This window comes from Lampris incognitus, chromosome 4 (genome assembly GCF_029633865.1).
Source record: "Lampris incognitus isolate fLamInc1 chromosome 4, fLamInc1.hap2, whole genome shotgun sequence".
Lineage (NCBI taxonomy): Eukaryota > Metazoa > Chordata > Actinopteri > Lampriformes > Lampridae > Lampris > Lampris incognitus.
This window is the reverse complement of record NC_079214.1, coordinates 8,556,344-8,581,751: the sequence shown is the minus strand read 5'-3', so window position 1 is coordinate 8,581,751 and position 25,408 is coordinate 8,556,344. Positions and strand designations below refer to the sequence as shown.

General features: G+C 46.5%; 1 protein-coding gene across 1 annotated transcript in view; it reads left to right on the top strand.

The window, feature by feature from the left end:
* Positions 1-23,879, top strand: part of syt7b (synaptotagmin VIIb) — a 174,085-nt gene extending 150,206 nt beyond the window's left edge. The window contains exons 8-13 of the mRNA XM_056278806.1: positions 14,524-14,659; positions 18,507-18,774; positions 20,877-21,046; positions 21,985-22,099; positions 22,361-22,560; positions 23,775-23,879. Of these exons, the coding sequence (XP_056134781.1) occupies positions 14,524-14,659; positions 18,507-18,774; positions 20,877-21,046; positions 21,985-22,099; positions 22,361-22,560; positions 23,775-23,879 (994 nt within the window). The remainder of the gene's footprint in view (positions 1-14,523; positions 14,660-18,506; positions 18,775-20,876; positions 21,047-21,984; positions 22,100-22,360; positions 22,561-23,774) is intronic.
* The last annotated feature ends 1,529 nt before the right edge of the window (positions 23,880-25,408 follow it).

Genomic DNA, 25,408 nt, shown 5'->3' with positions numbered 1-25,408 from the left:
AAAGCATGTTCAAATCAGCCAGTTGATAGTTCTCTGCAGTGTGGGGAGATGGTCTCCTGTAGTTGGTGATATCATGCAGGCCCCACACAGACACAGGATCGTTACCTGAAAATCTGTTTTACAGCTTTTCAGTGTAGCCCATTTTGGCTACTCTGATCTCCTTTGTCAGTGTGTTTCTGGCTTGATTGTACAGGATCCTATCTCCTTCTGTAGGCCTCCTCCTTGGCTTGACAAAGCTGCCTGAATTTTGCTGTGAACCAAGTCTTAATTGTTAGTGAAGGTATGGAAAGTTTTGGTGGGCACACACATGTCCTCACAAAAGCCGATGTAAGATGTCACAGTGTCAGTAAGTTCATCCAGGTCTGTAGATGCAGCCTCAAAAACACTCCAGTCAGTGCAGTCAAAGCAGGCCTAAAGCTCCAGTTTTGACTCATTGGTCCATCTCCCCACTGCAGATTTTAGTTTCTGCCTGAAGGTTGGGAGAAGATGAACTAGACAGTGATTAGAGAGTCCCAAGGCTCCACGGGGACAGAACGGTAGGCGTCCTTTAATATTGTGTAGCAATGAACTTGTTTGTTTGTCCCTGGTGGGAAAATTAACATGCTGTCTGTATTTTGGCAGTTCGTCGCTGAGGTTTGCTCTGTTAAAATCCCCAAGGATAATGAAAAGGGAGTCTGGATGTTTGTGCTCAATGTTCATTATCTGGTTAGCCAGGTGTTGTAATGCCTCACTGACACAGGACTGGCGTGGAATATAGACACCAGTCAGAATAAATGATGAAAACTCCCACAATTAATAATCTCTACAGTCAATGAAAATGGTCTCTTAAGTGAGGGCTGTGTGACGTATTGGGCTGGGTGTTTATTCTGGGTGAATTTTTCCAGCTGCTGCCAGATGTCAACAGTGTTGTCTTTATGTTGGTTTTTGGTTGTACTTCCTGTTCTGGTCTGTATCATTAAAGTGTACATTGCAGCACGCTGAAATATCGCCTCACTCCCGTTATTATAATGACGTTATGTTAGGGTAGTACAGTACTGTCACTTAGTGAACGTAACAAATTGGCGACGAGTATGATACACCCAGCGAATCTCAACAACACTTGGGTGGCAAAGAATCTGTGCTAGCTTGTGGGGGCTAGCATTAGCACTGCTAGTGGTGGTGCCGGCCTGTCGGCAGGTACACAGAAAGATAGTGGGGATCATCAGTCATATTGATGAGTCAACGGCGCAGTGGTTTACGTATGTGGAGAGGCTTGAACATTTCATGCTAGCAGATGAAATTGCAGGTGAAAAGAAGCTCTCAGTTTTTCTCGATGTGACCGGGCCGACAATTTATGGTCTGTTGCACAGCTTAATCGCCCCAGATAAGCCAGGACAGAAAAATTACGATCAGACTTTGGGAGTACATGTCCATTTCTGCGCGAAGCCCATTGTGATTGCTGAAAGATATCGCTTTCACAAAAGAAATCAAGTGGAGGGGAAAACAATGGCACAGTATGTTGCAGATCTGAAAAAATTGTCAGAGCACTGTGAGTTTGGGGCTTATCTGCAGGATGCACTGAGGGACAGATTGGTCTGCAGCCTCAACAGTAAGTCCATCCAGAAGAGACTACTAACGGAGGCTGCCCTCACCTACCAGAAAGCGGTGGAAATTGCCATCTCTATGGAGACAGTGGCACGGGGGTCCCAGCAGCTTACCAGCTCCTTGAAGGTGAATGCGATGTCCCCCTCATCAACTCCAGGGAGGACGTGCACCCGGTGTGGTAGGTCAAATCATACTGAAAGTGACTGCTTCTACAAAGATCAGATCTGCCACAGTTGCGATAAGAAAGGCCGCATTTCATTCGCATGCAAAGAGAGAAAGCAGGGAAATAAAGCAGGAAACACAGTGAGGGGGAAAAGGGAAAGAAATGGAAGGAAAATTCAAGGAGACAGGTTAATACACTGGACACTAGTGGTAAGCCAAGATATGACAGACTTAGATATTGAATTAGCCCTGCACATGGTAGATGTAGCTAATGATAGAACGTGACGAGAAAATTTCATACAGCAGGACAATCGAACCTCTTCTGTAATCTGGGTCAGGCCAAAAGTAGATGGGCAAACAACAGAGATGGAACTAAACACTGGAACAGCAGTCTCCATTTCAGAAAAGCTGTCCAAGGCAAAATTCAGCCACGTTCATCTGCACCACACCCACATCCTGCCGAAAACATATTCAGGTAAAGTGATCTCCCCAGTAGGGTTCATGAAGTTTTGGGTCCAGATAAACAAAGAGCACAACTCCCCCCTCTATTGGTGAAAGGTAATGCCTTCCCCCGTTTGGTTGGGAGTTGCTGAGTAAAGTAAGACTGAAATGGAGAGCAATGAAAACTGTCACATCCATACATCATATGCAGGGAGATACTTTGGAAACAGTGCTAAACAGGTATGCAGATGTGTTCAGAGAGGAACTGGGAACTTTGAAGGGCTTTGAGGTAGCACTGACACTCAAGCCAGGACATCAACCTAAGTTCTGTCAGGCACGCGTGGTTCCCTATGCACTCAGGCCCAAGGTGTAGGCAGAGCTGGAACGCCTACAACAACTAAGGTTGATTTCCCCAGTTAAGTTCACTTCAGTGAATGGGCCACCCCCATCGTGCCAATCACAAAGAAAAAGGGGGGTGTACGCATCTGCGGAGATTTTAAAGTAACCATCAACCCCGCCCTCTGTGCTGAACATTATCCCATCCCCTGGATAGAAGACTTGTATGCTTCTTTAGTGGGGGGCCGGCATTTCAGCAAACTTTATTTCTCACATGCGTACCTGCAGGTGCCAGTCCAGGAGAGCACCTGCAAATATCTCGGCATCGCAACACACAAGGGAAAGTTCTGTTACAACTGGCTGCCTTTTGGAATAATGTCAGTGCCCTCTATCTTCCAGCGAGTCGTGGACCAAGTTCTTCAGGGGCTCCCCAATGTGCACTGTTTTGTGGACGACATCCTAGTAACTGTGTGTGATGAAGCTGATCACCTGAAAAACTTGGAGGAGTTGCTTGGAGAAAATTTGGCCTCCGGGTGCAGCGTGAAAAATTTGAGTTTTTCAAAAGCTCACTGGAATAACTTGGACATATCATCGACACCACAGGCCTCCACAGATCCCCAGAAAAACTCAGGGCTAATGCAGAGGCTGCTGCCCCAATGAATGTAAGCCAGCTCTGCTGTTTTCTGGGATTAATGAACTATTATGGCAGATTTGTTCCAAACATGGCAACAACACTCAGCCCCTTGTATGCATTGCTACATAAGGGGGTACAATGGAAATGGTCTCGGGAGTGTGAAAAAGTGTTCTGTATGGCAAAAGAGCAGCTCCTCCCAGAGAGAGTATTGACTCATTATGATCCCCAGCTGCTGATGAGATTGGCATGCAATGCCTCGCCATATGGCATGGGCACGGTGATTTCTCATGTGATGCTTGATCGGCAAGAGACCCATAGCGTTTGTCTCCAGAACCATGAGCATAGTGGAGCAAACTATGCTCAAATTGAGTGGGAAGCTTTGAGAGCAGCATTTGGCCACTGACAACAATATTAAGCCCCAGCAAGGCTGTTCCGTCAATGGTAGCTGCTAGGTTTCAGCGATGCAACCTTGTATTAACAGCTTACAACTACACGATTCAGTACAGGAGTGCAGCCGAACAAGGCAATGCGGACGGCCTCCCACTCCTGTCACTGCAGGTAGCACATAAGTACAAACCAGGTTCAGTGGATACAGTGCTGATACATCACCTGGACTTCCTGCCCGTATGCAGCACAGACATTCGCAAAGAAACATGGTATGCCCCAGTACTTTCTCCAGTGATGGACCTGATTTTGTCAGGGCAGTTTCCTATGGTGAAAAGGTGGGCCAATGCCCTGACACCCTATTACTTAAGGAAAGATGAGCTCACCCTGGTCCAGGGGCGCCCTCTGTGGGGCAACCCTGTGATTGTGCCCCAAAATTGAGACCACAATTACTGAAAGAGCTGCATGCAGGGCACCCAGGAATGGTTAAAATGAAAGCCATTGGTTGTAGTTACATCTGTTGGCCAGGGATTGATGCTCAAATTGAACAGCAGGCCATAGTGTGTCATTCATGTCAATGCGGCCAGAAGTCTCCCAGTCTCGCCCCGCTGCACTCATGGCCATGGCCAGAGATGCCATGGCAGAGAATACATGTGAATTTTGCTGGTCCTTCGGAGGGACATATGTTTCTGGTTTTGGTGGATGCCCACCATAAGTGGCCGGAAGTACAACTGATAGAATTCACCACAACCTCTAAGCCTATTCAGGCTCTGAGGACTTTGTTCAGCCATCATGGTTTGCCTGGAGTGTTGGTCAATGATAACAGTTTGTAGTTCACTTCGAATGATTTTGAGGCTTTTCTCAAAGCGAATGGAGTGAAACACACGCGCTCTACACCCTTTCACCCAGCCACACATGGTTCATTGAAAGCTTCCAGGGGGTCGATGACATCGCAACCTAGACTGGATTTGTTGCTGCTCAGCTGCAGAAATACTCCTCATTAGACAACTAATGAGTTTCCTGCCATGCTCTTTCGTCGCCATCGGCTCCACTCATCTTTTGATTTCTTCAAACCAAGTGTGGTGGCTGTGGTGGATCAGGCACAGGCAGACCACCAGGTCGCAGGGCTGGTCCATGAGTATAGGTGGGGAGAGGAGAAGTGGATGCCAGGTGTGGTGGTGTGTCAGGTGGGGCCTGTATCTTATACAGTTTATGTTGGTTCAGCACTACACTGGGATTGCCACACAGACCAAATATGAGCCTGTGACCCAGAAATGCCTGCACCCAGAGAGCCACCATAACTTGCCTTATTAGGTCATATGGCTACTGTCCCCATGAAAGGCCTGGTGACTATTCCCGCGGCTGGTGGGCAGGATTCCCCCCAGAAATTTTACTCGGTCACCCAAACGGGGGCAGCCAACCAAGGACCAAGGAAGTACCAGTGGAGGCTGATTCTCCCCCAGAGACTGGTAGGAGGTACCCTTCGTGGGTCATCAAACCCCCCAACTGCCTTATCTTTTTAATGGACCTTTGATAAGAGGCACTCACCCCACCAGTTTAGTTAGTAGGTCTTATCTCTGTGGCATTAATATCAGCAGGGATTCACAGGGACAGCAGTCTAAATAAGTGGGGAGGAGTTGTGATGTATTGGGCTGGGTGTTTGTTCTGGGCTAATTCCCCCGCGGCTACCGCTGGAGGACGAGTTTTATTTTTATGTTGGTGTTTGGTTGTACTTCCTGATCCTGTCTGTGTCATTAAAGTGTACATTGCAGCACGCTGAAATATCACCTCCCTTCCGTTATTATACTGACGTTACATTAGGGTAGTACCGTAACATTAGTACTGTCACTTAGTGAATGTAACAGGCTACAAGATTTCTTCAACACTGGGACATCTGTACACCAACCTTCGTTTTTTCCCCATAAGCTCGGTTTCATGGTATGCTTGGAGGAGTTGGAGGTGCGGCAGATGGAGTGAGCTGTCCAGTAGATGCTCACCAAGCCAGGTTTCAGTGAGGCACAGGGCCGCAGATCTGGGAAAAGGCCATATTTTTTCTGTTGAGGAGCAGCAGTTCGTCCATCTTATTTCGCCAGAGAGTGGACATTCGCCAGGTGGATTGACAGGGAGCACAGTTCGAAATCCCCGCTGTCGCAGTTGAACGAGCACTCCGGTTCGCTTCCCCCATCGTTGGTTGCGGCGGTGCCCATACAGTGCTGCTGCTCCTCCAACTAAAAGCTCGATAAAACTTCCAGTTCAGTGAAAAACGGTAAAAAAGTTTGACCAGTGGATAGTCGGAGGTTTAAAGGTTCTTCTCTGCTGAATGTGATAAGAGAGCGCCAGCCAGAAACTAACCAAACAGAAACAGAAAGAGTATTAAAGAGCACAGAATCGAGGCTGCCGTCTGCGGTGCCATCTTACATGCCCAGCAAGCCCGGTACAATGATGTGCCGGGCTTGCTGTTGGCCTCTCGTAAAATATCCTATCCATTATAACTTGTGCGAGCTGGCTTAAGTTGTATGGTCATTGCTGTATTGGAGGATAGTAAAGAGATAGGTAACAGTAACTCATGGTGGGCAAAGCTCAGGAATGGTCAGTTGTGCAGTAAAACTTCATTAATGTGAATTCCTCAGGAGGACTGTGTGTTTGGCTTGGTGATACGGGCAGATGATTGAAATATATCTATTTTCCCTGTCAAAAAACATGATGCGATTTAAGTGAATCGTTACAAATAAACAACCCTGTGACGGTCTGGCGGCGTGTCCAGGGTGTCTCCCCACCTGCCGCCCAGTGACTGCTGGGATAGGCTGCAGCATCTCCGCGACCCTGGGAGCAGGAGAAGCCGTTTGGATAATGGAGGGTTTCAGATGAACACAATTTTAAAAAGTTTGTTTGTTTTAGTAAATTTACTTTGCACTTGTAGCCACCAGTCAAATTTGGATTCTGCTGTCAAAAAACTGTCAAAATTATTAATAATATATTATCTTTAAATAATAAAAAGCCCGTCAACCAGAATCTGGAGAATTTTTCTCTCCCTCCCTCCTTGGCCTTTTTTTCTCTGCCACTCTCTGGCTGTTATGTTTTGTTACTGCAAAAAAAAAAGAATAATAAAAAAATCTCCCCTCAAATCCCTAAAACGGGATGTCTCCAAAAATAAGACACAAATGTATTCAGTATTGTCTGCTGAGACTGCAGTCAACCGCCTGCCGAAGCAGCTGACCAACCAACTGGGTGTTTGTTTTAAAATTCATCGGGTGTCATACTATCTCCTCTCTTTCTGACCCACTGTTTTTTGATTATTCATCCTGTTTCCCATCTGCGGTTTTGCCTGTACTTCTGACTGTCTAACGCTGTCTGATCCTCTGGCAGTCTTCTGAATTTGTGCCGTGAAATAATGATGCAAACGGTCCCGAGGCAGACAGACGTAATAATGCTTTGGTCTCAGTAAACTGGAAGATTCATGCACGGATGAAAGGCATGTGTAATATAAGATGGTTGCAGAAACTGTTGGGTTTCACATGCGCTTTGCAAGGTATATATATATATATATATATATATATGTATGTATTTATACCCACACTCCCACAGAAGCGCTGTAGACTGCGGTGCAAGTCTCCATTGTAAATAATTGAGATGTTGCCAGGCTGTGTTTATAGAGGGCTCAGTATTGCTCAAGATTTATGGAGACCTATGTGTTACTGAGTTGATATAGTGGAGCTCCGTGACAGCCTTACCCCACCTACAAGAAGGCATTAATAGACTCTAGGGAGAGACAGACAGACAGGTATATATTTATGTACTATACAACCAAAGTGAATAAAGCGTCTAAGGGCTCGTAGAACAGAACATCTACTAAGCAGAGGGGGGTTAGACGTCTGCCCGAGCTAGTGGAGTTACGTTGAAGGGAACAATGTGAACCGTGCTTCACGGCAACGGAGAAGATAAACAGTAGGTTTGCAAAAGAGCCTATAATTAACTTCTTATCCCAGCGTTCGCGTCTCAGAAGCGGTGATCGGAACAACTGCTCTAAAATCTGCAATAGTGATCACGGTTATTAGCATACCAACTACCTTCACCGAAAGAGCCAGACAGCACCGACATTAACATACATAATGCATGTTGGAATACATTATGTATGTGTGTGATGCTTCTTTTTACTGGAGGTCGTCCGTGTGAAGAGAGTCGAAACTCTTGTTGGGGGGGGGGGGTTTCGTTGTAGGGACTTGCACTCTCACTAGCACAAAATGGTGGAAACGTTCACTCACGGCGCCTCGATTTCTGTTGCGAAGTGACACAAATGGTGTTTGTTGCAGTCACCAATCTGCTGCAGACCCCAAGCAAAGTAGTTTTTTTTTTAACTTTGTTCATATGGGTTTCCACAGAGGTCATTGCATGTTTAGTGCACACAATGAAGGACCTGCCTGGTTTCCAGGCTGCATTTATGCAATGTTTGGCAATGCTGTCCAAGGTTATACAGTACTTGAGAGTTAACTCTCTGGGGAGTTTTATAATATAAATGAGGTGTCGATGTATTTCTATGTTATATGACACGTTTGACATGTTGGAGAAACGATCCATTAAGTTATATCTGTCAAGTCTTCCCCCGAAAGCTATTCCAGTTTTAAGAGACTGGTCCATGCCGCGATTTTCCTGTGTTGACTTTAAGGCCACAGGACATAAATGTCATTTCCCCCCCCCCCTTCTTTGTTTTTTATCCTACATTGCAATATTCTTTTCTTTTCCTCTCCACGTCTCTCTCTCTCTCTCCTTCTCTCAGTCTTTCTTTTCCTGTCTTTTTGCTAGCCGACCTCTATCCATCTCCACTCTTGCTCTGCAGCTGTTACCCACGTCCCTTGCTGATATAAAGCAAAGTTTGCTTGCTTTCCCTGATTTGGAGCGTGCCTCACTAAAACTAAGTCCAAGTTTCAGGCATTGGTCTTCTCTCCTCCAACTTCCTTCTTCTTCTCTGTCAGTCTGGATTTAAGTGTGTTATGGTAATGTTCGGTTCTCAGTCTCACGTTAATTTGAGTCAGTAACCTCGTGTTGTTCATTCTATTAATCCTAGGAGTCTTAACAAAGACAAATCCTCTTCTTCTTTCTCTTTTCTCTCTCTCTCTGTTGATAAGTCTTTAAATCTATACTCCTTCTCCCAAAGACCCTTCCCCTAATCCCTCCTCTTCTTCAATCACACTGTTTTCACAGCTCACGTGCTCTCTCTTGCTCCTTCTGCTCATACCCGCTGTCTGTCTGTCTATCTCTCTCACTTTCTCTCTCTCTCTCTCTCTCTCTCTCTCTCTCTCTCTCTCTGTCTCACTACATGTCACTTGTGGGGCTCGGTATGATGGTGCCAGTGTTTGGCTTTGCCGCTGCTCGGCTATCCCATGACATCCTACCTGTCCCATATGTTGTTCTGTTCATTCTCCTATTTGTCAATGGTGGACTTGCTGCTTGGGTATATGATCGCCAGACTCCCCTGTTCATCAGAGCATCTATGGTGGATCATGGTGCCTCCACTCCATGGATTAGTTCCCGGCAATCCTGGCCATCCCCATTGGTGCCAGAGGGTTGGCGATCCCTGTAGTGGTTTGCAGCACTGAAGTTCTTGCAAATACGGGAGGAGGAGAGGGAGAAGGCCCGGAGTCCAGATGAAGCTAGGACAGCTCTGGAGGCGAAGTGTCATCAGGAAATGGTGCCAATCACTTTTTTTTTGGAATAAATGTATTTCTAGTTTTTCCCCTTATCCCACCCGATTAACCCCAATGACATATGGCCGGAACTCTTGTGGAATAACTCCCCTGGCTCACGTTTCCACAGGAAGGAGATAGTCGTAACACCAGCTTCCTTCAAACTCGTGTCAGCTGCTCTCGCTATTTTACACGCTGAAGCCTCCTCGCATGGATTGCATCACCTTGAGGTCACGAAGGAGACGTAGGGAGAATGCTTTCGGTTGCCTGGCTGCAGGCGCCCGGATGGGCCAGAGGGGTCGCTGGAGAACGACGAGTTCCCGAACACTACACCGACCTACACCCACTATCCCTCGGGTAAGGGTGGCCTAATGCAGTGTTTCTCAACCCGGTCCTCAAGGACCCCCTATCCTGCAGATTTTCATTGTAACCCTGCATAGGTAGCCCTGCTTGTACTTACTCGACCAATCATCTCGCAGCACTTAATTATGCAAGGTGTGCAACATCTGACAAAATTCATTGCTGATTGGTTGAATAACTACAAACAGGTACCTATTCAGGGTTGCAAAGAAAATATGCAGGATAGGGGTTCCTTGAGGACTGGGTTGAGAAACACTGGCCTAATGAAGACCTTACCCCGTGGACGCTCTGGCCGTGACCGGTTACGGCGAGTCTGGGATACGAACCTCCCAGTCACGTGACGAGCGGACTGCCAGAACGACGGTTTACTCCACTCGGACATCAGAGCGGCCAGTACCAATCACGTCTGATGAGCTTTGGCTTGGTTTATCCTGTTGCTTCATGGAATGACTTCCCCTTATCTATGGTTGGGAAAGTCAGACTCTCCTTTCTCCAAACCGTCTTCCTCGACTCTCTCAGTGAGCTAATTGTCCCGACCCCATGTGAGTGGAATCTACCTGTGTGCTGGAGAGAGTCCCCGTCATCTGCGCACCCTGCCCTGGGGTGCACCCGGGATTACCCCTACACTACATCACAATACGTACGTGTCAGAGGACACGTTTTTGCGAGACCCAAATACGTGTATATGGACACGTATTAGTTGCCACAGGGGCCGCAATCCCGTCTTCTGGCCACTGGGGGCGCAAGAAAAAGGGCGGACAGCGTCATGGTGGCAGCAGTCCTGCAACCAACATAGTAGATGAGTGCGGGAGGTGCGGCAAGACGCAGCACACCGATGAGCGGAAGTGTCCTGCAATGAACAGTAAGTGCAACAAGTGTCATCAAAAGGGACATTGGGAGCGTGTATGTCACTCTAAAGCGGTGAGAGACGTCACTGAAGAGCTTAAACAGCTGTGCTTTCTGGGAGAAGTTGGCAAAGACAGCAGTCAGGAACATTCGCTCCGCCATCTTTGTTCAATATTTTTGACATTCTATTGCGTCATGACCATGGTCATGACAGACCTAGTAGGCTACAGGGCGCCCCTAGCGGCATCTGTGAGATACGTGTCAATGAACACGTATAAGTGACTTGCAGAAGCGTGTCCATACACACGTAAAGAGGAGGCGACCGGTCTGGTCATGACAGACCTAGTAGGCTACAGGGCGCCCCTAGCGGCACCTGTGAGATACGTGTCAATGAACACGTATAAGTGACTTGCAGAAGCGTGTCCATACACACGTAAAGAGGAGGCGACCGGTCTGGGATTACCCCTCCTGATGATAGCCGGGTTTCTACACCTCCCAGAATAGCGCTGCTAAATGCTTGCTCCATAGCAAACAAATCACTTGTGTTGAACGATTTCATCATGTCGAAGAAATTGGACTTTGTGTTGCTGACTGAAACCTGAAAGAGGCATATGGAACTTGGCCCTCTCATCGAGCTCTGCCTGAAGGATTGCTCTTTTATCAGCTTGCCTAAAGTTTCTGGCCATGGTGGAGGACTTGCTGCGGTGTTCAGGAGTAAGAACTGAGTCATTCTCTTCTTTCAAACTTCAAATGATTCAACTGTATTTGAATCTGCTGTCCTCCTGGCCCGAGGGGATGACTCTTAACTGAATTCACTGACTTCCTCTGTCCTTAAGCTATCCATATTTGTCACTGTCGGTGATTTCAACATTCATGTTGATGATGTTTTGGACATTTTTGCTTCTAGTTTTATTAATATTACAGAGGCTTTTGATCTCACTCACCATGTATCGGGCCCCACACGCAACAGAGGGCATACTCTGGGCCTGTTTTTACTCTTGGTTTGAATATTGAGTCTTTATTTTCCAAGGATCTTTTCATTACTGATCACAACAGTATTTGATTTGATTTTTCATTTAATTTAGAGTCCTTATCCTGCCGGCGTATCATAAGCTCCCGCATCCTTTCTGCTGCAGTGTTTTCTGCCACTTTCCAAACTACTTGGTGCAATCTATTAATGAACAATGCCTTTAAGCGCTGGATAAAGTGGCCCCTATTAAAACTAGCTTGGCTCCTATGGTCAAGTCCTCCCCTTGGATAAATGACAATATTCACTCTCTAAAGACTGTAGAAGAGTCAAACACCTATGGAAACCTACCTGATTACACGTCCACTATTTTTATTTAAAATAACTTTTAGTGTCTTTCAATAATATGGTAAAGGATGCCAGAGCTACCTCCTTCTCTTATCTTATGTCTAATAGTCAGCGCAATCCCAAAGTTTTATCTGACACTATTAGTAATATTGTTGCTCCTGCTGTTCGCCTGCTGATTTTTTCAAGTGAGAAATATAATAATTTTTTTGTAGGCAAGATTATTGACATCAAATTTAACATCCCCCCCAGCCATCTCGTGCTCCTCTCAGCCTACAATCCTTGAGAGATTTTCACCAATACCACTCCTAGATCTTACTAACTTGGTTAACCGTATGAAAACTTCTTCTTGCCCCCTTGACATCTTACCGACATCTCTGTTTAAAAATGTCTTTGGCTCTATTGGTCCTACTGTGCTCTCCATAATCAACAGCTCCTTGTTATCTGGTCGTGTCCCTGCTCAATTCAAACAAGCTGTTATTCAGCCACTTCTCAAAAACAAAAATGTAAAAGAAAAATCAAACCTTGACCCTTCTCTACCTCAAAGTTACAGGCCCATTTCCAAGTTGCCTTTTGTAGCCAAAATTTTGAAAAAGTGGTTGCTAAGTAACTCACAACTGCAATAGATGAGCATAATATATTTGATACGTTTCAGTCTGGCTTCCACTAGTTGCACTCAACAGAAACAGCTCTTCGTAGAGCCTCGAATGATATCTTGATGGATGGTGATACAGGAGAATGTTAGGTGTTGGTGCTGTTGGATCTCAGTGCAGCTTTTGATACTGTGGATCACCGTATCTTGGTTGAGAGACTTGGGCAGTGGGTGGGTATCTCGGTTAGTCCTGCGGTGATCCTACCTCTCTGATAGGAATTTTGTAGTTTCTGTTAACAGCTTCACCTCCTCATCTGAACCTATATACTGTGGTGTGCCTCAAGGTTCAGCCCTTGATCCTGTTCTGTTTGCCTTGTGTATGCTTCCCCTTGGACAGATAATAAGGCACTTTAAAGGTATCGGCTATCACCGCTACGCAGATGATATTCAATTATATGCCTAATTTAACCCTCAAAATATAGCTGAACTGTCAACTTTAAATGATTGCCTAAATGCTGTAAAAAACTGGATGGCAGATAATTTCTTACATGTAAATACAGCCAAAACCGAAATCCTTATTTCTGCCCCTCCTAGTCTTGTCCCTAAGATAAGGGATGGTCTTGTGTCTCTTGCCTTGTCGGTTAAATCCTCCATAAGAAATGTAGTTGTCATTATGGACCAGGCTATGACTCAGGACCAACATGTCAAGTGCCTGATTCGCGTTTGTGTTTTCCAACAGACATATTGCAAAGCTCAAGCCCATTGTGTCACAAGCAGAGATGGAAATGTTAATACATGCTTTTATATTGTCCCGTCTTGACTACTGTAACTCCCACACATGCCTCAGCAAAACATCCCTAGATTGTTTACAAGTGTTCCAAAATGCTGCTGCTAAACTCTTGGCCAGATCCTTCATACGGTTTCATGTGACGCTGATGCTGATTGCGCTTCACTGGCTCCCTGTCAAATTCAGAATCCGATTCAAAGTTCTTGTGATCACCTATAGAGCTCTGCGTGGTCAGGCTCCAGCCTACAATAGAGATTTACTGCACTATGTCGCCAGCAGGTCTCTAAGGTCCTCTGATCAGGGTTTGTTGGCTTTTCCTCGATCTAGGCTTAAAACTAAAGGAGACTGTGCTTTTGAGTTTGTGGCTGCGAAACTTTGGAACTCTCTCCCTTTGGACTTAAGATCTGTGGACACTTTTAAAAAGCAAGTCAAGACCCATTTCTTTAGACTTGCTTTTGTATAATTTTTCCATTTTCTTCTTTTTTATTGTGTTTTATGTCTATATGTAAGTTTATGCTTTATTTCCTCTGTGAAGCACATTGTGACATCTGCGCTCTTGAAGAAAGGTGCTATATAAAGAAAGCTACTTCTCTCTCTTCTTTCTCAATTCAAAGGGCTTTATTGGCATGAAAGTTTTCAAAAAAAATGTTGCCAAAGCAATTTGTCCAAATATTTGGACAGTACAAAGTAACACTAATAATGAACATTAACACAACATTATACTGATCAATAAACAATAAAACAACAATAACAATAAAGAAAGAGAAGTAAATCTCGCTCTCTGACTCTGTCTCTCTCTCTGTCTCTCAGTTAAAATCTCCTTGCTGGTGTTTTTTCAACTATATGTGCCTCCATAGTTTGTATATCGCCTTTTTCAGTGTTGTCTTGGGAGTTATTCTTTTCATTGTCCCCCTTTTCTCCTACCTTTCCCCTTTCCCCTTCTCCCTTTCTGTTTCACTCCTCTTTTTTCAGGCATTCCAGTGTGATTATCTTAAATTTTAACATTTTATCAACATGCAAGTGGTCCGTGTACTGTGAAATTGGTGATAGATAATGGTGTGCTCTTCGGTGGAACAATCCTAATGTCGTTCTTATGATGCACATGCACTTTTCTGTGTGTGTGTTTCTGAGTTAGTGGTGCTTGCACATTTTCCTACACCATTGTGCATTTACTCGTGTAGTTTGAAGTATAAAAACAAGAAGCTGAGCAGGCTGCAATGTTGATTCCTGTTCAATAGAGTCAAACATGGTGCGGAAGCATTTCCAGACCACTGGGTGTCCGTTTGCTGAACACCATTCTGTGTCAGGACCTGTCAATGACGAACACTAACGCCTCTGTGGTTTAAATGACATGGCTCATCCTTCTGACAGTGTGTCTGTTTGTGTTTGCCTCCATAATGACAGGACCCTCGGAAATAAACCCGGTAGCAGCCCCAAGGGTCAGACCCCTGATGACACCGGACGCCGCCATGGACCCGGCCATGATGCCAACTCCTCGGTTTCCGACTTGGCCAACTCGGTCACCAGCGACATGCTCATGGTGACACCATTTAAACCAACATATTTACAGTAACACCGCCAACGCTACGTAATACCAGGGAAACCGTTTGGTACTAGACATGTTAATTGCCGCATAACTGACTCATCCACCATATGTCCACTTTTTTCACATTGCAGTGTTCAGAATACAAGTGCTGATCTCAGAATGAAAGCCTTTTATTTAGTGAAGCAAACAGTGAATGAACCAGCTATGCACCAACGCTCCTAGTATATTGATGCATACAGGATTTAAAGAGTAACTCTACCCCAGACCAATTTTAGCGGGTTTCTTGACATTTACAGGTTAAAAACATGGCAGGCTGGTCTGGGTACTCTGTGATGTAAGCATAGCAGGATAAACACAGCTGCAGCTCATAACATTAATGATGAATCTGTTGGATTTAGGTGTGATAAAAGAACCAGCGTTGACGATACTATTGATACCTGTTAGTGCCAGCCCTGTCTGTCTGCCTGTCTGTCAGTGGTAGGTGTGCTGGCACATCTAAATCAAACAGATCCATTATTCATGCTATTTGCTGCAGCTATGTTTATCCTGCTATGCTAACATCATAGCGTATACCAAGACCAGCTTGCCACGTTTTTAACCTTTACATGGTTTTTAACCTGTAGATGTCAACCAGCTTAGTAAAAAGGTGTGGAGAGACAAGTGAAGTGAGTTAGACGTTGGTATTAAAATGTTGAGAAGGGCTTTAAGACAGAAATTCTGGGTAAGCGTGACACAGGTCAGCTCATTAATGTCCGACGACAACTTTTTTCTTCTCCTTGGTCCTAACATCGCCCTCAGTTCATTCACCTGTAGAGCACCACGACTGGAATTAGTGGCTCATATTTTAACCTAACTGAAGCTAAATTATCACTATGAACTGACACGGCAGGAAGGGGCAGTTGAAGAATGCCTCATTCAGCATAGTTGAGTAATTAGTGGTTGAAGAGCGTCCAGTGCTGTGAGTGCTGTGACTATGGTGCGGGTGGAGGCAAGCTATGTGTAATTATGTGGGCTCTACGACGTGTCTGAGTGGTCCACAGCGGCGATGCTTAATGATAATGCTCGTTTAAATAGGTCGTGACAAAGGGGGTCTGTATGTTTCACGGCCCGCTTGCAGCGCCGAAAAGAACCGCCCTGCATCAGCGGAGCAACAGGTCCAAGACAAGCAGCTCCAACGTGTTAACATTTTTCAGCACACTGATCTGAGCACACGATGCTATGATAGATGCCACCATTAAGGCGTAGCTGTTCAGTCTAGCATCAAACAGTTCGGATATAGTCAGGTCAGGTAGAATTGTCTGTGGTTTCATGGTGTGTAGTCAAGTGGTCAGCGATTAAAGGATAACTAACCCTGGACCATTATAGTGAGTTTGCTGACATCTACAGGTGGAAAACCATGTAAAGGTTAAAAACATGGCAGGCTGGTCTTGGCATTCTGTGACATTAGCATAGCAGGATAAACACAGCTGCAGCTAACGTTAATATTGTGTCTGTTTGATTTAGGCGTGGCAACACATCTGTCAGTATTGACAGACAGACAGCACCAATAATAGTCAAGAGTACTGTCAGTGCTGGTTGTTTATCACACCTATACGTCCAACAGATCCACGATTAATGTTACTTGCTGCAGCTGTGTTTAAAGATGCATTTAGTTCTGCATTACAATGTGTAAATGATCCTGTCCAAGCTTACTTTTATGATTCAACCGTAGATCGTGTGTATAGTTGTCTTTAACCTCGCCCATATTTGTCTAGTCTTATATTAAAAAATGCAACAGGTAGCACAGATTGTTGTGCGGGACCTGTGGTTACCGTTTATCTGGCTCACATATGCAGTTTGCTTGGTTGAGAATAGATCTTGGGAATCCAACGAGAGGGGCACGTGAAAAGGGGAGCAGCCAACTCGGATTATGGCAGAAGTTATTTAGGTCAGCTGTTAGAAGGAACGAGCGGCATAATACGAGTTGCTCATATTCAGCATAGCGGATGAGATGAAGCCATCGGAGATGTGTTCGAGAATACAGGATGGAATATTTGATTCCAGGGCTGCACCTTGAGCCATGCCTCTGGCTCTGCCCCATCACACAGGGCTCTTTTCACCGGATTTCATTGCCTCCCTCCAGGCCAAGCCACTGTCAGCCAGGGGGTTTCTCTACCAAGGGAAAATCTCTCTCTCCTCTCCACACACCTTCTCCCCTTATCACTGCACAGACCCCAGCCATTTGGCATATTGTTATGATAGCGTGCCAGTCTGGAACTTTTTTTCCCCCCTTTTTTTCCTCCCCAATTGTACCCGGCCAATTACCCCCATCTTCCAAGCCGTCGCTGCTCCACCCCCTCTGCCGATCCGGGGAGGGCTGCAGACTATCACATGCCTCCTCCGATACATGTGGAGTCACCAGCCGCTTCTTCTCACCTGACAGTGGGGACCAGGGGGATGTAGCGCGTGGGAGGATCACGCTATTCCCCCCAGATCCCCCTCCTCCCTGAACAGGCACCCCAACTGACCAGAGGAGGCGCTAGTGCAGCGACCGCGACACATACATCCGGCTTCCCTCCCGCGGACACGGCCAATTGTGTCTGTAGGGACGCCCGACCAAGCCGGATGTAACACCGGGATTCGAACCCAAGATCCCTGTGTTAGTAGGCAACGGAATACGCTACCCGGACAGCCTGGAACATTTTTTTAGGTGCAGATTTGGTGTCCTTCTGTGGATCGGGACCAGCGCTTCCCATTCAGCATAACAGTTTTTGTCCACTGCTCTGGAGTGTTAACGTGTTAGTGAACATGCTGTGTTGTAGCAGCAGGTTTGACACAGTAGAGTGTTCGCCATATCGCCACTCTTGGAGCACAAGATGTACTATGACTTCACGTCTATGCTAGATCATTTCATATTTTTAAAAAGTACATTAAGAGTGTGTTCTGGTGGGTGACATAGCGGTCTATTCTGCTGCCTATCAACGTGGGGATCACCGGTTCAAATCCCTGCATTACCTCCGGCTTGGTCGGATGTCCCTACAGACACAATTGGCTGTGTCTGTAGGGTGGGAAGCTGGATTTGGGTGTGTTTCCTGGTCGCCGCACGAGTTCCCCCTCCGGTCGATCGGGGCGCCTGTTCGGGGGGGGGAGGGGGAACTGGGGGGAATAGCGTGATTCTCCCTCACGCTACGTCCCCCTGGTGACACTCCTCACTGTCAAGTGAAAAGAAGCAGCTGGCGACTCCACATGTATGGGAGGAGGCATGTGGTAGTCTGCAGCCCTCCCCGGATCGGCAGAGGGGGTGGAGCAGCGACCGGGACGACTCGGAAGAGTGGAGTAATTGGCCAAGTGCAATTGGGAGAAAAGGGGGAGGGGGGTCTAAAAAGTGTGTCCTGGTGGCTCAGTCAGCTCAGGCCTGATCACAGCATCCTGGGTTTGAATCCGACCATGGCACTGCACTGTCCTGTCAAATGAAAATGAAAAATGCCAAAAAATATGTTTTGATTTTTTGATTTTTTTTAAAAGTACCTCAAGTGCAAGATGATCTCTGGTAAAGGTAACTGAACCTGGCTGATATCTTTTAAGTGAGGTTCTCGGAAAACAGTAATGGCAAATTAAAGAATGCTAATATCCCTCCTCACAGCTCATGGAGCAGAGTTGATTTATGTTCTTTTACCTAAAGCACCTGAGGGAAACTAAACTATTTGGCAAATAATCACATTTTAAACTACAATACTACCCATATGTCCCTTGTGATGGAGCTAAAACATGTTAAGATTCTGGAATGGCGTTGGATAATGATTTACGTGAGTTATATAAACACACACACACACATAAAAACAACTCTTCTCTTCTTTCTCAGTTGTCTCCTGGCTCTGAGGAAGAGGAGCATGAAGGTCCGGTGTGTGAGAAACTGGGTCGGATCCAGTTCAGTGTCGGCTACAGTTTCCAGGACTCCACCCTCACGGTGAAGATCCTCAAAGGTCAGGATCTGCCTGCGAAGGACTTCTCCGGCACCTCCGATCCCTTCGTCAAACTCTACCTGCTGCCAGACAAGAAGCACAAGTTGGAGACCAAGGTCAAGAGGAAGAACCTTAATCCCCACTGGAACGAGACCTTCCTCTTTGAAGGTTTGACCGACACGTGCACCCTAGTATATCTGTACAACAGGCATGGTGTGGCAGAAATGTGCATAGGACAGGCAGGCACACTCAGCCATAGTCTGCTTCATGGTCTATGTTAGGACTGAAGGATGTTGGGGGAAAATGACATTGCGATATTTTGTGTTTTTTTTGTGAGATAAATTGTGACGTTAAAGAAAAACACGAGTTACATGATTTCTCCAGATATATGCAGCTTTTAACTTCCACAGCTCCATTTGGGAAGAATTTAGCATTGCGGCGATGATAAGAGGGACTTTAGAGAGGGAAGTACAGCAGCCGTTCAATACTCTGGTTGACCCGACATGACACGTTCACTTAACACTCACCCGTCAGTCCAGGCGACTCCATGATCAACACAACACTTATTAAGTACTCTGCTTTCCCTTAAAGACGAGGACGAGGATGCGTAGCTGAATGGTTACAGCTCATACGACATGGTCGCAACTGTCGCCGGTTCGATTCCAGTTGGCGACCTTTCCTGCATGTCTTACCCCCACCCCCATTTCCTGTCTGCCTCTTTGCTATCACTGTCTAATGAAGGTGAAAATGTCCCCCCCAAAAAAGAGGACTCATCTGTGAATGAGTGAAAGAAGTTTGGTGTCATATCACTGTCCTCCAGTTTAAAATATTACATAACATTTGGGGCGTCCGGGTGGTGTAGCGGTCTATTCCGTTGCCTACCAACACGAGATCCCGGGTTCGAATCCCTGTGTTACCTCCGACTTGGTTGGGCGTCCCTACAGACACAGTTGGCCGCTGCGGGTGGGAAGCCGGATGTGGGTATGTGTCCCGGTTGCTGCACTAGTGCCTCCTCTGGTCGATTGGGGCGTCTGTTTGGGGGAGAGGGGGAACTGGGGGGAATAGCGTGGTCCTCCCATGTGTTACGTCCCCCTGGTGAAACTCCCCACTGTCAGGTGAAAAGCAGCTGGCGACTCCACATGTATCGGAGGAGGCATGTGGTAGTCTGCAGCCCTCCCCGGATCTAGACCCTTAGCCTAACCTTAACCTAACCCTAACCCTAAGATAGACCCTTACCCTAACCCTCAGATAGACCCTTAGAGAAGCGAGGTCCGGCCAGAATGTCCTCACTTTGCAAAAATGTCCTCATGCTGGGGCATCCGTGCGGCATGGCGGTCTATTCCGTTGCCTATCAACACGGGGATCGCCAGTTCGAATCCCCGTGTGACCTCCGGCTTGGTCGGGCGTCCCTATAGACACAGTTGGCTGAGTCTGCAGGGTAGGAAGAAAGATGCGGGTATGTGTCCTGGTCGCGGCACCAGCACCACCTCTGGTCGGTCGGGGTGCCTGTTCGTGGAGGGAGGGGGAACTGAGGGGGGAATAGCGTGATCCTCCCATGCGCTACGTCCCCCTGGTGAAACTCCCCACTGTCAGGTGAAAAGAAGCAGCTGGCGACTCCACATGTATCGGAGGAGGCATGTGGTAGTCTGCAGCCCTCCCCTGGATCGGCAGAGGGGGTGGAGCAGCGACCGGGATGGCTCGGAAGAGTGGGGTAACTGGCCAAGTACAATTGGGGAGAGAGAGGGCAGAAAACATCCGCAAAAAATTTTTTATATATATGTATATAATAGCGCCCCCCCCCCCAGAAACCATCAATGGTGCTCAACAAATGAGGAGCAGAATATTAATATTAATAATCTTTATATATATATATAAAACATGAAAAACTACATTGTCACTTGGGGGAATTAACATGAAAAATGGATGATTTAACATTTCATTGCAAAAATATAAACCTCTTAAATTACAAACTTCTTTTAAAAGCCCATAATTAGAGAGAGGTACACAGCGGCCATGCATCATTTCCTGAGTGTTGTAGATACATTGAATAGAACGACAAGTTTTCATTTTCTGCACAGCAGTAAAAAAGTTTTAGCTTGACTGATGGCGCCCAATTTGCCTCACAGTGCGTACTTTGCCGTTTGGCTATTGCACATGCATATGTTGCGACGTCGACTTCTGAAATGGTATATTTAAACAGCCCGAGTCTGCGTGTATCAACACGTGGGCTGTGTTACGGTTTTATGCCTCTGGATCTGTCCCCCTGTCAGGGTTCCCGTATGAGAAGGTGGTCCAGAGGACTCTATACCTGCAGGTCCTGGACTACGATCGCTTCAGCAGGAATGACCCCATCGGAGAGGTGTCCATCCCTCTCAACAAGCTGGACCTGGCCAACATGCAGACTTTCTGGAAGGAGCTGAAACCATGCAGCGATGGCAGCGTGAGTGAAGGAGGAAGGAAGGAATAGGAATCAAGGAAGGGGGTAGGGGGGTAAAGACGCAATAGAATATGGCTGGTGATGTCATTCGTGGTGGCAGCTGTGGTCCCAAGGGAGACGTGGGAACGTGTGAGGGAGAAGGAGAACATGGAGAGGCTGTCAGGTAGATGAAGACAACACTAACAGCCGGAGAGAGAGCAGACGGACAGAGTGGCAGCAGGAAGAAAGATGTGAAACAAAGCAAACAGAGCACACGGAGTCACAGATGTGAAGCACAGCTGTCGTCTGACTTTGTACGATACGGGATCATTGTCTTAAGTTTGTAATGTGAAGTAGGTCTCGTATTGACTGCTCATTTTCAACTGGGTATCTTAACATTTCCTGTTATTTACATCATTTCCTGACTGGACGCTTAATAGTGACGTTGTAAAATAGACACTCTAGCGGTTCAGCAGAGCTGACGTTAGCTCGTCTGAATCGTGTTTTAAGCTAACCGACAACCCCAGAAAAGCAAAGCTGACCCATCAGAAACACTTCAGAACTTCTATCTAAAGACTGATTTGTTGGAACGTGTTAAAGGTGATGGAGAACATCTTACTTCTCTGTGTCGATGGTGTTTCTGTGAAATCCTACCTTGAATGAAACCACATGGACAATACCAGTTGATAGAAATACGATGGAGAGTCTAAGTGAGAATAGTGGTGGGGCTGCAGAAAAATACGTAGTTTGCCAATTTTCTTACCACTGAGGACTATGATTTTAACGTACTCACTCAAAACCATTTTTAGAGGGTTTGAAACCCCCCTTGGGAATCTGGGTATCTGCACAGATGGTAGTGCTTAAATGTCAGTTTGTGAGTGAGTGAGTTCGAGGGTTCACGAGGCGCCTGGCATCTAGAAAGGAGGGGTAACTGACGGACCGTTGTGTGTCTGTTTGTACAGGGGAGTCGAGGGGATCTGCTGGTGTCTCTGTGCTACAACCCCACTGCCAACACCATCACTGTGAGCATAATCAAAGCCCGCAATCTCAAAGCCATGGATATCGGAGGCACCTCTGGTAAAGATGCTCGTGTCACCTTCCCTATCCATTCAGTGTTTCTTCTCTGTATTATTGCCACTTCTTATTCTTCCTCATAAAGCGCATCTGATCGGCAAAGGCTAGGAAGTGTTGATAGCCTAATTGTCTTTTGTCCACCGATCATGGTGTTAATTTGGTCAAAAACTGCTGTTTCACACTACATGGCCCTAGGTCAAAAGGAATGTTGCTGAAGATTGTAAAGAGTATGCATATTGGTCCATTTTCCAACCCGCCCCACAGATCCCTATGTGAAGGTGTGGTTGATGCACAAGGACAAGCGTGTGGAGAAGAAGAAAACGGTGGTGATGAAGCGCTGTCTGAACCCCGTCTTTAACGAGTCCTTCCCTTTCGACGTGCCTGCCCACGTGCTGCGGGAGACCACCATAATCATCACCGTCATGGACAAGGACAAGCTCAGTCGCAATGATGTCATTGGCAAGGTACCTCCTTCCCCCCGTCTCATGTGCGCCTCTTGCTTCTTCTCCCCCCGTTCTGTTTTGTGACTCCCAGAGCAGACCAGACTGCACGCCACCCGATCACTTTATAGCCGGCCTACACTGACCCCTGCTGGAACACACATCTGCCCAGGCTGCACATGCATGCACTCATACACATGAACACATGCCCGCTCTCAGGCTTTCTTTCTCATTAAAAAAAAACAAAACGTATATCCGGCCCAAATTCCCATAGTTTCAACACTCGACATCGCTTCCGGTATCAGTGTGAGGATCGGGGTATCATCCCCCATGTTGAACGTCGGTTGAATGTTTTGACTCTTAGATACCTGCAGATACTTGGACCTTCCCTGTGCAAGTACAGCAAGTCTGTTGCCTTGAGTCAGAGAGCTGCGCCTCTGTTTTCGTGTTTTCCTCTGACTTCATGTTAAGCATGGAGGTCCGTCCTGCGGTCTGGATCACTACAGTGTCACAGTCCGTCCAAATGCAAGGGGAGTTTTTTTTTTTCTTTCTTTTACCCCTGAAATCCACTATTTCAACCGCATCAGTTGTGGCGGGTTTGTCGGTCTTCATCTCATCCCCTTAAAGCTCGAGAAACCGTAAAGTTAATCTTTCTATTGAGTTTAACTTCTGTTAAAAACTACACCTAATCCCATCTGAGGCTGGGGAAGGATGGCGAATGTTATGCCGAGAATTTTAAATAGAAGGCCCATTAATTCATCTTAGTAAAAGCTCCTTTGTCAGTCAACAGTAGGGGAATCCCTGATCATTTCGTATGAGATCTCAAGGCTTAAGTCCCCCAGTCCACCGAACAAAGTGGAACTGCCCCACAGAAGTGGCTTACGTCCTTACTCATAGTTGCACTCTTCATCTGTTACATAAAAGACCCAAAGAGATTGATAAAAAACTGATGCTGTGGCTTGTTTGCACCATACCAAGACCATGACGTGGATATCTGCAGACATTGTAGGGCTGACTCTGGACTGTAGCATATCTAACACAGTATGCACTAGTGAGCTTTTGGCTTTTTACATGCACCTCCTTATAAATGCTGGACTTTAAGCTATCCATCCATCCATCCATCCATCTATCCATCCATCCATCCATCCATCCATCCATCCATCCATCCATCCATCCATCCATCCATCCATCCATCCATCCATCCATCCATCCATCCATCTGTCTTATCTATCTGTCAGATCTATCTATCATGGAAGAGTGGCCCTGCCGAGGTGAAACACTGGAAAGACATGATGGGTCGTCCTCGTACCGCCGTGGCCCAGTGGCACGCTCTCAAGGCCTGAGGGACCAGCGACAACTTCCCAGGATGTCCTCCCGAGACCAACCTCAGCCCGGCCCAGTTCTTCTGAACCCCCCCCCCCCCCGGACTGCGGCTGCAAACTATCTGTCATTTCTAAGTTCTCAGGCCTCTCTACGACCCCCTTTGCCCTTCGTCCTTGTGCCACTATCCTACATTTTCCCCTTGCGTTGGCTCCCTCACCTCTGACCGCTGTATCCCCAGTTTTACTCAGTGTCTGTGGTTTCTCTATTCACACTCCTCTAATTTCTGCCATCATACCGTTTCTAAGAGATTTGTGATTATTATTTTTTTTGCTACCCTCAATAACTGATATTTCTTGCCCCTGTGGTCCTGTCCTCTAATCCCATTGCTTATAACACCTGAGCAACGCCCCTTGTCAAATCCGAAAACCTACTGCCGGCCAAAAGAAAGGATCAGACTGACGTGGCATCCATCTGCTGCTGTGATGCCACAAGGGGGACCGTCTTCAAACACACAGCTGTGAGAGACAGGTGGGGAAACAGGAGAGGGACAGGCTGTGTTTACAGTGGAACTGGACTCCAACTGGACACTGCCACTCCACCACCTGCTTACCTTGTTTACCCGTCTAATCCCTCCGTCTTTTTTCTTTTTTCTTTTTCCCCCCCCGCTCTCTTTCTCTGACACCGCTGTAATAATCCTCCCCTGGCTGGAAACCCTTCGTTGTCTGTGTGTGCTGTGGGTGATGTGCTGTAACCCCAAATGAAGTTCTGATAAAGTGACTGAACATTTAACGCCGGTCCGCAGGGGGAAAAGAGTTTAAAAAAAAAATTCCTATTTTCTAGAAAAAGAAACCCGTAAGGACAGTAAACGAGTGAAGTGATTAATGTTGTGTTATATTTTTTGGTTTTTAAAAAAACTTCAAAAGAATCAACATGTTCTTCCAGAGTCAGAATATGAGCAAAAAGCCAGCTTCCAAACAACATGTACAGTGTGTGTGTGTGTGTGAGAGAGAGTGTGTGTTTGTGTGTGTGTGTGTGTGTGTGTGTGAGAAATGCTCATTGGTGGGTATACTGGGCTTGCACTGCTACATCAGAAATAATGTCGACCATAGCGTCGCCCTTGATGACGATAACGGAGGAAAAAACAGTTGAATTTAGAGTCTTTGTGGAGTCGAACACTTGAGGAGGCGACTACGGTTCAGAAACTAGGCAGCGAGTAAAGCACCTGTGCTGCCAGCGTGCACGGGTGAGGAATTAACATGGAGGGAAATGAAAGCGACCATCCCAGTATGAGCTGCCGCAGTCGGCCGTCGTGCTGTTACAGCATCGTTCTGAAACACCAACCAGGAATAAATACTTGACAGAGTTGTACATTTTTCATTTTACTGTGCAGCAGAGGAGTACGAGTCAAAGGGTGATATTGACTTTGGGGTGGTTAGAAGTGCTGCGTGTTAGACTCGGGCTTCAGAGAAGCAGAGCGTGACTGGTTGATATCAGCAAGGGATGCTGAATGGTACTGACTGAAACAGAGGGAACAGTTTACACAGACACT